Below are 13,375 nucleotides of genomic sequence, written 5' to 3'. Positions count from 1 at the left end.
TGAAAACCATTTGAAAACCCCTGCTCAAGGTCCGCACGCAGGCCCTTGCAAGTCTGCAGTCTGGCATTTCCGAGAATGGACCTGCCACAGATTTTTGTCTCCTTTTGCTCAAATAAATGCTCTGTCCTTTATTCTAGCCTGAACCTCTTCTTGGTACACATATATATTGATTCTAATTTTTTTTTTAAAAAACTGGCACATTCATTTATTTAGACAAAAGTAGTCTTAGTATTTCTGTGCTTTTATTAACTAGCAGGATGAAAAAATAATATTCAGCTGCCAAATAAATGACAAGAGTTAAAATTAATCCTAGCAACCGCCCTAGGTGTTGTGCCCAGATTTCAAAGTTCCCAAGACCCCCAGGGAGCCAGTCAGTCCGATGCAAAAGCAAAGAGTCCTTTATTATGCAAGCCGGCCTGCGCTCCCCGTTCACCAGACCCACCGACACAGCGGAAAGTCCAGTGGCCGAGAGAGCGAGGCCTGATGGGACAGGGGGTTTTAAAGGGGGGTGGAGTGAGGGCAGGAGAGGGCACTGTGGGCCCTGCCGATTGGCCAGGCGCCAGTCGGTACAGGATGTGGTCATAGTGATGGCGTGCACTTCCCTTGATCACCATTGGTTAATCCAGAGAAATCCTGGGTGTGGCTAGCAGCGGCTTCTTCCCGTGAGGAAGCACATGGCCCCGTCCCAAAATGGAGGACCCAAGGCAAGATGGAGGGCGCACATGGTTCTGTCCCAAGATGGAGGACCCAAGGCAAGATGGAGGGCGCAGTCCTTGTCCGGCTCCCGCTGCCGCCGCTCGAACTCGCCACAAGGCAGGATGGCCCCCCCGCACAGCACCCGCAGCTGGCCTGCGGGCAGACCGACTCCAGCGCATCTGGGCGGCACAGGCCCAGCAAACGGGGTGCGGCCGGTGGAGCGGCCCAGCTCTGGGGGAGCGGCATCCGCTCGGAGCAGGCCCGGCCCATGGGACCGGCGCACTGCAGCATGGCGGCCTCCCCGAGCCAGGGCACGCGCCCCACTCCACTGCCGCCGCTGCTGCACTGGGCCCGGTGGAGGGGGGGGGCAGCCTGCGCTGGGCTCCCGCTGTGGGCCGGGGAGCCAATGCCCCCCACATGGGGGCCGGCGGTTGGCCCACGCAGGCCCCGGTCCCCCCGACCGGGCCCCGAGGGCTGCACGGACCCTCGGCCCCAGCGCGGGCAAGCAGGGAGCCAACCACGGGGAAGGGAGGAAAGAGCGAGGCGGTGAGGCCTTCCGCTCCCAGGACCTCCCCCGCGGTCGGTCGCCGCCCGGCCCCACCCCTCGGCCCGCCGCCGGCCACCACGCAGCCGGTCGGAGACTCGACCCGCTCCGGGGAGGCCAGGCCCTACGGCGGGCGCGGAGGGATCTCAGAGCCGGGCGGTCAGACTCCTCCCCCCGCACCGCCCGGAGAGGCGGTGCGCCTTTCACTAGGGAGTGCTAACTATTCTTGTCCGCTTTCACGGGCGAGGGGACCAGGAAGTTGAAAAGGGCCCTTTTCTAAGCATTTGGCTACATAGCCCGGCAGGAAGAGGCCTCGGCCCGGGGCCCACGTGTCCCCGACGGGACGGCCGGACCGAGGTCGCTGGCGACGCGGGCCCTGCGGTCCCCGCCGGCCGGAGGGCGCTGCAGGACAGGGAGGCTGCAGCAGAAGGCGCCCCCGGCGGGCTGCTCGGGGCGCGGCCCCGCCCGGGACAGGCTCCGCCCAGGCGCGCAGAGCCCGGCTCCCCGCCGCCCTGTGCCTCCGCCCGAAGCGACCAGGCCTCGCCGGGACCCTGAACTCGCCGCGCCCGGCCCCGCCCTAGTCTCGCGCCCCCCTTGTCCGCCATTAGGTACCCGTCTCCCGACTCCCCCCCTTCCCCCTGCGCGCTCCTCTCCCGCCCCTCCCCCCGGCGCCCCTCTCCCACCCCCTCCCCCCGGCGCCCCTCTCCCGCCCCTCCCCCCCCCCCCCCCCGGCGCCCCTCTCCCGCCCCTCCCCCCGGCGCCCCTCTCCCGCCCCCTCTCCTGGCGGTGACCAGGTCCCACCAGCGCTCCCTCCCCCCCTCCTACCTCCCCCTCCTCGGCCGGTCTGGGGGTCACCCCACCTCCCCAGGGACCAGGTACACCCGGGTCACAGCGTTTTGGGGGTTGCCCTCCTCCCACGCGGTGACCAGGTTCTCCACCCCCATCCGGGCTGGGACAGACGTGTCCCCCCGCCCCTCCCCAAAAAGTTGATGTCTGTCGGGAAGCAGCTGAGCAATCCTAGTTTCGAATTTAGAGTCGGGGAGAGAATTGTACTGAGGAGTGGCAGCGGTTCTCAACCCGTGGGTCGCGACCCATTTGGCGGTCAAACGACCCTTTCACAGGAGTCGCCTAAGACCATCCTGCATATCAGATATTTACATTTACGATTCATAACAGCAGCAACATTCCAGTTATGAAGTAGCAACGAGAATAATTTTATGGTTGGGTCACCACATGAGGAACTGTATTAAAGGGCCAGAAGGCTGAGAACCACTGCTAGGGGATGAGCGCGGTCTGAAAGCGGAAGGCTAGGGCAGTTCCATGTGAAAGTTAAAAGGATTTTCCAACGGAAAGAGGTGGTCATTGTCCCGCCCCCGCTTGCAAGTCACAAACACATATTCGGTGGAGCCAGGAATTACAGAAAGGAAGCTGAGGACTTTGGGAGAGCGGGTACAGAGGGACTAACAGCTGGTCCTGTGAAGCCGCCAGCACAGGACCGGAGCCCAGGGAGCATCTGTGGCCTCCTTCCCCCCCCTCCCCCCCACCCCCACCCCACCCCTCCCCTCCCCGTCTCCAATTACTAGTATAAATTGGGAAAACCCAGGTCCAGTGTGGATGGCTTGCCCACAATCACACAGCCAACTCTTGGCAGACTCAGGTCTAGTGGCCCCCAACTCCAGTTTCTGGGCATGTAAATAACGTTTACAAACATCCTTTGTGAGCTAAGAAATTCAGCATGACCAGGATTGATATGCTCAGTCTTCATTTACTCTTCCCCAGGTGCTGGCCAGCCTGCCTTCCCAGGCCAGCAGCAGTGCAGCTCGGGAAGGACTCTTGGAAGCCCCAGTACTTGGACTATAAACCCTGAGTCCATAGGGTTTAGGTAAGTGGGGGGGAGGATGGGCATCTTGGGTGTGGAAAGAGCTTGAGCTGAGGAGGTGCTAGTCTGCCAGCCATCACAGGTGTTTAGCTGGCCTATGCAGTGGCAGGATGGGCCCAGTAAAGGCTTTGAACTTGAGTCCTAGAACTTGAGTGCTAAGGCAACAGGGTACAGTGGAGCCCTGGAAATGCGCCTGCAGGAGAACCAGCACTGGACCAGGATTAGATTCATGGCGGTTATCTTTGTGGAGCTCCTAGGACTCTAGAAGGTAATCATTTAGAAGAAAAACAAAATTTAAATATTGCTATTGAAAGGAAGGTTGTGAGAAGGAAGTATTCTAGTTCAGGAAGAGAAAAATCTTTTCCCTGGTTGTATATGAATAATACAAATAGTGCTTATGATGTGCTAAGCACTGGCCTAAGTGCTTAACAAAACAATGTATTTATTTACTCCTCAGAACAAACCCAGGCAATTGTTACTATTTTTATCACCATTTTAGAGATGTAGAGGCTCAGGCACAAAGAGATTGCCTAGTAAGTAGGTCTGTGCTGAGGTGAGTGGCCTGGAATCAGCAGGTTCGGGTCCCAGTGCCTCTACTTGCTGGTTGTGTTAATGTACCTTCTCTGAGCCCCAGTGTTGTTGTTTTTTGGTTTTTTGTTTGTTTTTCTGTCTCTTAAAAAAGTTAATCCTCACCAGAGGACATTTTTCCATTGATTTTTAGAAAGAGTGGAAGGGAGGGAGAGAGACAGACAGAGAGAAACATCCATGTGAGAGAGGTATCTCGATTGGTTTCCTCCCGCAGGCGCCTGACTGGGGCCGGGGGTCAAGCCTGCAACCAAGGTACATGACCTTGACTATCATTAAAACCGAGACCCTTCTAACCACTGGGCCAAACCAGCTAGGGCAATCCCCAGTTTTCTTATCTGAGAAATGGGTACTGTAATCTTGTCTAAAAATGAGAACAGAGAATGTGCAGGTGCCTTGTGAGCTGTGCATTGTAATGGGAAGTATTGTTTAAGTAAAGGAGGGATGCACTTCCAAGGCCAAGTCCCCACTAAAAAGAAAATGCTAAGCTTGGCTTGCCTTGCAGGATGTAATGGGCTTGACCCTCTCAGAGAGGCAAAGATGGAGTGGTAGTTAAAATCGTGGGCTTTGGCGTCAGATGGAGCCTGAGCCATGCAACTTAGCTTTGTGACCCAAGACAAGTCACTTAGCATTTCTGAAACGGAATTATCTCTATAACCCTCATTTAACTCATCCATAAAATGGGCCTAATAATACATTCCTCACAGACTAGTTGTGAGTGTTAAATGAGGTGCATTTACTACCGTGCCTACAAGTAGTGGATGCTCAATAAAATGTAGATACGGCTGTTATTTTTCTGACTTTTTTCTTTCTCCTTGTCCTCTGTGTGTCTTAATTTCCCCCTACAGACAGCCTCACCATGTGTGGGGGACTGATTGAGAGGTATGTGGCCGCCATGGTGCTGAGTGCAGCAGGCGATGCCTTGGGGTACTTCAACGGGAAGTGGGAGTTCCTCAGGAGCGGGGAGAAGATCCACCAGCAGCTGGCCCAGCTTGGGGGCCTGGACGCCATAGATGTGCAGAGGTGGAGAGTCAGCGATGACACAGTGATGCACCTGGCCACGGCAGACGCCCTTGTGGAAGCCGGGAAAGTCTCAGACTTGGGTCGACTGTACTCACTCCTTGCTAAGCATTACCAAGACTGCATGGAAGACATGGATGGCCGGGCACCAGGTGAGGGCAGCCAGTGGAGGTACTGGGCAAGTGGAGAATAAAACAGGCCCAAGGAAGTCATTACAGTGTTGACACTGAGATTTACATATCAAGGAGACAGTAGTTTTTATAATTGTGATTAAAAAATAGGTACCGCCTAAATGTCCCATAATTTATTTTATTATGGCAATACATTTGTAGCCACTTAAAATTATACAGATAAGTATTTCCTGATATGGAAGGATATTATATATCAAGTGAAAGATAAATAGGTTACAAAACCCGATGTATCTTACAAACCCACTGGTAATAAAGGATGCATGTATATCTCTTGGGAGAAGTCTGGAAGAACATACACAAAGATATTCCTAATTATATCTGTGTAATGGGCGTATTTATAGTTTCTGATTCTCCTTTTGCGCATTTGTATTTTCTAAGTTTCTTGTAATGAACAAATATAAAGAAAACATTTTTTTTTTCTTTTTAAAGAAAATGGAAAGTGTCTTGCAGAGACTCCTTTTCTGTTTCCAGGTTTGTTCACAAGTGTTCTTGCCCGCTTGGGACATTGTTGCAGCCACTTGGGTCACCAGGTGGTTTGAATCGCCTTTCCCTAGCCCATCTGACCTACCTCCCCTTCTGTGTTGGTCAGCTTGAGCTGCCATCATAAACTGCCACAGACTGGTGGCTTAAAGAACTTTTATTTCTCACTGTTTCAGAGGCTCAAAGTCTGAGGCCAAGGTGTCAGCAAGTTTGGTTTCTTCTGAGACCTTGCTCTTTGTCTTGCAGACGACCTCCTTATATCTGCGTCCTCTTTTTCACGGTGCACACCCCTGGTGTCTCTGTGTGTGTGTCCAGATTTCTTCTTATTCTCATCAGATTGCATTAGGGCCCACTCTGATGTTCTCATTTCAACTGCATCACCTCTTTCAAGGTCCAGTCTCTTAGTACAGCCACATTTTGAGGTACCAGGGGGTTATGGCTTCTACATAGGAATTTTAGAGGACACAATTCAGTTTATGAGCTGATGAAAAGTGCCTCCTGATGAAAATGCTCCCCCTCCCACACACATACCCAGGGTCTCTGGTGACCCCAAGAATTGGCATTCAAAGCCAGTCTGTTCATTCTTTCTGTACATCTGATATCTCATCAGATTGACAAGTGGAAAGTTTTCATTATCCACTTATGCCTTCCATGACCTTGTTGTGAATAACTGACCATAAGGGAACAGTAACACCACCCCCCACCCCACCGTATATAACTGCTGCTGCTTGTGCATGTGTGCGTTCCCGGTTTCCAGTAGGATAGGGTGATAGGACAAGCCTGATCACACTGCTCTCACATAGTGGGGGAAACGCAAGGGCACACTGTGGCTCTGAACCCATTGCTCTGTCTCTGAGCCTAGCGCTATTCACTCGAACTGTCCTCTTTCTGACATTTGGGAATTCCAGTTGTCAGTTTCTCCTTGGATTCTTTAAGGGCTTGGGCTGGGAGAAAAAGGTTTTGATGGGGCTGGTGATGAGCTGGTTACATGATTTTGAGCAAGGTTCTTAAGCTCTGAGCCTTAGCTTATTCATTTAAAAAAGAGGGTATGTTATACTTTACCTTTTTGAGTTATTGTGATGTCTCAGTAATAACTGGCAAAGATTCCAAGGCTCTCTATATGAATCTGCTTCTTTTATTAATCTTACTAGAAGCCCAGTGCATGAAATTTGTGCACTGGGGGGGGGGGTGTCCCTCAGCCCAACTTGTACCCTCTCCAATCTGGGACATCCCTCTCACAATCCAGTACTGCTGGCTCCCAATCATTTGCCTGCCTGCCTCCTTGCCTGATCACCCCCTAACCACTCCCCTGCCAGCCTGACCAATGCCTAACTGCTCCCCTGCTGGGCTGGTCGCCCCCAACTGTCCTCACCTGCTGGCCCGGTCACCCCCAACTTCCCTCCCCCACAGGCCATCTTGTGGCAGCTATCTTTGAACACATGGGGGTGGCCATCTTATGCAAGGGTGTGACGGTCAATTTGCATATTACCTCTTTATTATATAGGATCATGCTAAGGGTTATATATAAAGTAAGGCACAATGTTGGCTTGGAGTTTGAGGGTGTTTGTCATAATTTTCTTGTTTTGTTTTGTTTTCAGTTTCCATTTAAGAGACTTGGAACCAGAGCTTGGTCTTCCCCCCTGCTGGAGCCTTTGCTTTGGTTACACTGACCCCATACCCTCTCTGACTCTTCCCCAGGAGGCGCCTCAGTGCAGAATGCCATGCTGTTGGAGCCAGACAAAGACAATGGTTGGAGGATTCCCTTTAACAACCACGAGGGAGGCTGTGGGGCTGCTATGCGAGCCATGTGCATCGGTCTCAGGTTCCCTTACCCCTGCCAGCTGGACATGCTGATCCAGGTGAGCATCGAGAGTGGCCGAATGACCCACCACCACCCCACCGGCTACCTGGGAGCCCTTGTGTCTGCTCTTTTTACAGCCTATGCTGTGAATGGCAAGCCTCCCTGGCAATGGGGGAAAGGACTGATGGAGGTGCTACCAGAAGCTAAAAAGTACATTGTCCAAGCAGGCTACTTTGTGGAGAAGAATCTTGAGCACTGGTAAGTTTATAGGTGCATACTCCTGCTGGAAAAGCGTTGCATCTGTGTATACACGTGCGTGCCTGTGTATGCCTAGAGTTCTTAGGTCATAGCAACTGTCATGGTTCTCACCATCCAGTTTTGTCATCTACTGCATCCAGCCCCCTCCCTTCCCACCTGCTAAGGACTTCAAGTTCTAGCAGTGGTTGCCACTGGGTGGCCCAGTGAAGACCTCAGTGAGTAGTGCAGCTGCAGTGCTTCCCTTGTGTATAGGGATCCTGTTCTTTCTACAGTCTTTGTGGCTATCCTAGACTGAGATGAACTTTCCCGTCCATCTCCTGGAACTTGTTTTTCAGTGTCGACTTGCTAATTAGTAAGAAAAGGTGGTAAAACCACATTTTCCCCTTTTTCTGAGTTTACTTCACATTGCCTTTCTTAGAATAAAAAGGTCCAGAGGCTTCTTGCTGAAATCACCCATGATCATGATCTTCCAAAGTTCCCTTTTGAAAAAACAACAGCACACAACTCTTAGTAATCATTTCACCATGTATAAGTATATCAAATAATTATGCGGTACACCTAAAATATATATAATTTTTATTAGAAAATACAATAAAATGTATAAGGATAGACTAAATAAATAAAGTGTGCCCCCTGAAAGGTGCGACTTAACATTAATCTCAGTTCAAGAAAAACAAATCTTTAATTCTCACCTTTAGCTTGCTATATGCCTTTCTAATTTAGCAGTAGGTATCAGTGCCTTATTTATATCAATCCTTAGCAAAACTTTATTGAATGGCTCTTACTTAGATGAGTTAATTTGAAATTTTTTTTTTTAAATATACTTTATTGATTTTTTTACAGAGAGGAAGGGAGAGGGATAGAGAGTTAGAAACATCGATGAGAGAGAAACATCGATCAGCTGCCTCCTGCACACCTTCTATTGGGGATGTGCCCACAACCAAGGTACATGCCCTTGACTGGAATAGAACCTGGGACCCTTCAGTCCGCAGGCTGACGCCCTATCCACTGAGCCAAACCAGTCAGGGCAAATTTTTAATGTCATTTATGATATTAATACAAGAAGTTGAAGTCATCTTGGAGTTTTTTTCCTGTTCACACATCCATCTGGTACCTTTCCTTATGGTTATCAACTTTTCAATTGACTGTAGATTGTTTTCCTTCCTACAGGTCCTACTTCCAAGACCAATGGGAAAGGTACCTAAAACTTCGAGGGATTTTGGACGGCGAATCAGGCCCTACCTTCCCCAAGCCCTACGATGTGAAGGCGAGGGATCAGTTCTACGCCTCTGTGAGCTACTCGGGCTGGGGCGGCAGCAGTGGACACGATGCCCCCATGATTGCCTATGATGCCATCCTGGCTGCAGGAGACTCCTGGAAGGAGCTTGCCCACCGAGCCTTTTTCCATGGTGGAGATAGTGATTCCACCGCTGCCATTGCTGGCTGCTGGTGGGGAGTTATGCATGGTTTTAAAGGAGTGAGTCCCTCCAACTATGAGAAACTAGAATACAGAAACCGGCTGGAGGAAGTAGCTAGAGCTTTATATTCTCTTGGGTCAAAGGAAGATACTGTAATTGCCCTTTAGGGAGAGAGGATGTTCATTTCTGGTGGTTTTTTCTCTTGTGTAGTGCCCTTTCTGCTCAGTTTCTTTTCACTTTTTCCAAAGTCAAGAGTCTTAACCTTGTACGTATTCAGGGAATTTTGAGGTAACAAGTCCCTGGGTCCCCTGAAACTCAGTCTTCCCAGGCTCATTCTGTTCTCCCTGAATCTATCTGTCTTCCTCTCCTGAAGGGTCATTAACTCGGGTGATGCGGTCAGCATCTCCCAAGCTAGAAATCTCATAGCCTCCTATTTGCATTTTCATCTTTATCAGCTAATCTTTCATTCAGTTTTTTCTGTTGTTTCAGGTTGGGTTACCCCAAAAGTGGACTCTGAGACAAGGATTTGAGTACAGATAGTTTGAGAGGTGATACCAGGGAGCACTGGTAGGACCATGGGGATGTGAGACAGGGAAGGGAGGGGAGACAGTACAAAGTGCAGTAATGAGCAGGTTACCACTGTCAGCAGCTGGGACTCGGTCCATGTGGGTCCTTTGTGTAAGGCATTCCTCATGGTTGTCCCCCCTGAGAGACAAGCAAACCTGGAGTATTTATCCACCGACTTCCATCTGACATTGGTGGTCCTCACTACTAAGCCCCTGGTGCTTCTCAGCCTCCTCTTGTGCAAGGCAAACATTAATGCCTTCAAGTAAAGACTCCGATGCTTGCAATGGTTAGCTGTAAGGTGCATGGGAACAGCCAGCAGTATGCACAGATGATTCTATCTCCCAAATACCCTTCAAATCTGTCACCTCTTTTACCTTTTTGCAGCAAGTATTTTTCACTTGGATTTCTCACCTCTGCGGAGGTGCTGATCCTAGGCATGGCACTTAACATGTTAATAGTTTGTTGTTGCTTATTTACTTGTCTTTATTCTCCTCTGTACAGAACCTAGCACACAGAAAATGTGTAATCAGCCTACATTACGTGAATGTGGTTAGTTAGCCTCCTACCTCCAATCTTGCTGTCTTCGTTGCCCTCCAGAGTTTTCTTTACAAATAACAAATTGATCATGCTGCACTGCTAATGATGTCCAATGAATACATCGCCCCTCTCTTCATTTCCTGAGAAGTTTGTACTCATCCTTCAAGCCCCAGCTCACATATACCCTCTAGATCAGTGATGGCGAACCTATGGCACGCTTGTCAGAGGTGACACGCGAACTCATTTTTTTGGTTGATTTTTCTTTGTTAAATGGCATTTAAGTATATAAAATAAATATAAAAAATATAAATCTTTGTTTTACTATGGTTGAAAATATCAAAAAATTTCTATATGTGACACGGCACCAGAGTTAAGTTAGGGTTTTTCCAAATGCTGACACGCTGAGCTCAAAAAGTTCGCCATCACTGACCTAGATGAAACCTGCTCCGATTATTCAGGCACAATCCCTGCTGGTTTTTACAGCCAGAGTTGTGGGGACTTCTCTTCCTGACACTGGAATCCTGGGCTGGGGGGCCTGGTGTGGGGTTGGGACCTGTCACTCCTCAGGGGGACCTTTGTAGACAAAATACCCCTCCCAAGATTTGTTGTAGTCAATCCTCACATGAGGATATTTTTTCCATTGCTTTTCAGAGAAAGTGGAAAGGAGGGAGGGAGAGAGGAAGAGAGAGAGTGAGAGAGAAACATTGATGTGAGAGAAACACATCAACTGGTTGCCTCCCTCACATGCCCTGACCAGGGGTGTGGCCGGGAGTGAACCTGCAAACCAGGTATGTGTTCCTGACCAGGAATCAAACACAAGACCCTTTGTAGTGTGCGCTAATGCTCCAACCACTGAGCACACCTGCCAGGGCTCTCCTGATTTTTATCTGCCACACAGGGGTGTGTGATCAACCCGCTGCGAGTCTCTGCCCCTCCTACCAATCTTGATGTGGCTTCTCCTTTAATTCTTTAGTTGGAAGACTTCCATTCGGCTTGGTTTCAGTTGTTTCTGAATGATGGTGGTTCTGAGTTTAGTTGTAATTTTGATGTGGATGTGGGAGGACAGCAAGTACAGCATTCACCTACGCCGACATCTGGACAGGAAGGCCCTTTCTGAGTTTTGTCCTACCAGTGGTTAGTAAAGCCTGCATTTGCAAGGTGGAGCACTAGAATTCTATTCGCACTGACCAGACAGCAGACCCGAGATGCTTACATCTTATATATAGAAAAGGGCAGAAGAGTGTATTTAACAAGTGGATTGTGAGGCCTGGCCTGTTTTGTAATTGGCGAATGGTCTGGATAAGAAGCAAACAAAATGATTTTATTTTTCTCCAACTCAGGCCTCATGCATACTCTTTTGAAGCTGCTTTTCCTGTCCCCCAGCATCATCTTGGGCAGATCACACAGTTTTTTGGTCTTGGGGTCGGGTGGCGAGTATTAAAAACGCAATCCAGTCCATCCCAGTCCAGTTTTTTTAAATTTCCACTTTATTGAGGTATAATTGATATACAAAAATTATAAGATATTTAAAATGTACGTTGTGATTTGATAAATTTGTACATTGTGAAAGGATTTCCTTCATCTAATTAATTAATACCCCATCATCTCACATATTTATCTTTTTTGTGTGTGTATGAGAACATTTAAGTTCTACTCTTAGTAAATTTCAATTATACAATACAGTATTATCAATTTTAATCACCATGTTTTAAGTCAGATCCTTATTTATCTTATAGCTGAAAGTTTGTACCCTTTTGCCAACTTCTTCCTGTTTTTCCCAATCCCCAGCCCCGGACAACCACTTTTCTACTCTTTCTATGAATTTGACTTAAATAAAAAAAATTCCAAATATAAATGACACAAAGTAGTATTTGTCTTTCTTGGCTGGCTTATTCCCTTAGAATAATGCCCTCAAGGACCATCCATGTTATGGGAGAAAAAAAGAAATATATATATGAATGTGTTGGGGAGCACAAGAGACTTGGTTGGAAAGTTGTAAGGAGGACATTCTGAGAAAAGGGAAGTGTGTGGAAGGCCGCCTGCCCTGTTTATCGGAATTCTGACTTAGGGGAGACTTAGGGGAGTGTCGAAGGCAGTGCCCCTAATTATTCCTTGACCTTTCCAAACAAGTCTGTGCATATGAGACCCCCAGGTGTTTACTGGAATCCTATGCTTAAGCCCTGGGTGCCCTTGCCTAAAGGACATGTGTCCTCTCAAGATTACTCACTTTACTGATTGTATCTATAGGTAAAAATTCCAATAAAAGCCTAACGAGGCAGGCATTTGGGGCTGCCTGGCTTCTTCAGCCGGGCTGTCCCTTAGCCCTCTCCCCGACAGTGAGACTGTGTCAGAGTAATCTGTTCATCCGTCGTTCAGGGGCTGCTGGTCAGCCCCGGCAAGGTGGTGCCCCATGCGAGGAGCCCTGGCATGAACGGATAAATAAAATGTGAGGTGATTTTATTTATTTATCCATTCATCTGTTGAAAACACTTAGGTAGTTTGCACATCTTGGCTATGCTGCATAATGCTGCCGTGAACATGGGAGTGCAGATACCCCTTCAAGATCCTGTTTTCATTTCCTTTGCAGATACACCCAGAAGTGGGAATCCCAGTGCAGTTTAATCAATTCTAAAACTTCCATGTCATGCTCTTCTTTCTCCCCACCAAGGTCAGTCCTGGCCCAAGAGACTTGGAGGAGAAATGGGGACCTGGATGCCTCTTTCATTTCTCCCCTCCCTCTTCTGGGGTTCCTTGCTTCTCTCCATATTGCCCTAAGACTGGCCTCATGGGTAGAGCACTGGTTTGAAAGGTTCAAAAAGGCTCAAACCAGCTGTCTTCTGAGGGGTCCACTCAACATGAGGGAAACTCATCCCTCCTGGTCACAGCTGCCCGGCCTGCCACTGTCTTTACATTGCCCCCCATCCTGCTTACATAGGCCCTGAGGACTGATCAGGCTGCCCAGTGGACAGCTAACTTGGAAACAGATGCCACTATCACCTTCATGAGGTTACCAGTCTCAGGTGTAAACCCTCATTGGGGTTATTGTGAGAGGTAAGGAAGATTCCCCCTCCTGCACTCCCCCATCCCCTACGCCCCACATCACCTCAGAACTATAACTCATGAGTTTATGTTTTTAGCTGGTGGAGGTGCAGGAGGGAGGTCTGACCACAGAGCAGTTCTGCTACCTTCTAAGTCTTACAGGAATTTGTTTTTCAAATCCTTCCATTCTTTTTAGAACATGGGGAGGGGAGTAGGAGGATGGGGGCATAGTATTTGTTGTTTTATGGTATTAGACTTTAGCCACAATTGGAGACAATAGGGAAAGACTTTAGAGAACCGGCTATATTTGCTTTGCAGATTCTCACTCTTCATCACAGGCACACTTCAAAACGAGTTTAG

The 13,375-nt window shown here is 49.1% G+C and overlaps 1 protein-coding gene across 3 annotated transcripts; it reads left to right on the top strand.

Annotated features, from left to right (window-relative positions):
- The first annotated feature begins 1,643 nt into the window (after positions 1-1,643).
- Positions 1,644-11,843, top strand: ADPRH (ADP-ribosylarginine hydrolase). Of its 3 annotated transcripts, none has more exons than XM_059687752.1 (5): positions 1,644-1,848; positions 3,020-3,122; positions 4,553-4,876; positions 7,094-7,454; positions 8,625-11,843. In XM_059687752.1, the coding sequence occupies exons 3-5, from the start codon at positions 4,564-4,566 to the stop codon at positions 9,037-9,039; spliced, it is 1,089 nt and encodes a 362-aa protein (XP_059543735.1). In that variant the 5' UTR covers positions 1,644-1,848; positions 3,020-3,122; positions 4,553-4,563; the 3' UTR covers positions 9,040-11,843. The 3 variants fall into 3 exon arrangements, with proteins under 3 accessions (XP_059543735.1, XP_059543736.1, XP_059543737.1); XM_059687753.1 differs by lacking the exon at positions 1,644-1,848 and adding an exon at positions 2,599-2,689; XM_059687754.1 differs by lacking the exons at positions 1,644-1,848; positions 3,020-3,122 and adding an exon at positions 3,169-3,387.
- The last annotated feature ends 1,532 nt before the right edge of the window (positions 11,844-13,375 follow it).

This window comes from Myotis daubentonii, chromosome 3, assembly GCF_963259705.1.
Source record: "Myotis daubentonii chromosome 3, mMyoDau2.1, whole genome shotgun sequence".
NCBI classification, from domain to species: Eukaryota; Metazoa; Chordata; class Mammalia; order Chiroptera; family Vespertilionidae; genus Myotis; species Myotis daubentonii.
Note: the sequence above shows the minus strand (reverse complement) of the source record. Positions and strands in the feature narration are given on the sequence as shown.

Bases quoted from the DNA above. Each gene is read 5' to 3' on its own strand.
- ADPRH (XM_059687752.1), top strand. From the start codon at position 4,564: ATGTGTGGGGGACTGATTGAGAGGTATGTGGCCGCCATGGTGCTGAGT. The intron at 4,877-7,093 runs GTGAGGGCAGCC...ACTCTTCCCCAG, and splicing joins CATGGATGGCCGGGCACCAG to GAGGCGCCTCAGTGCAGAAT. The intron at 7,455-8,624 runs GTAAGTTTATAG...TCCTTCCTACAG, and splicing joins GAGAAGAATCTTGAGCACTG to GTCCTACTTCCAAGACCAAT.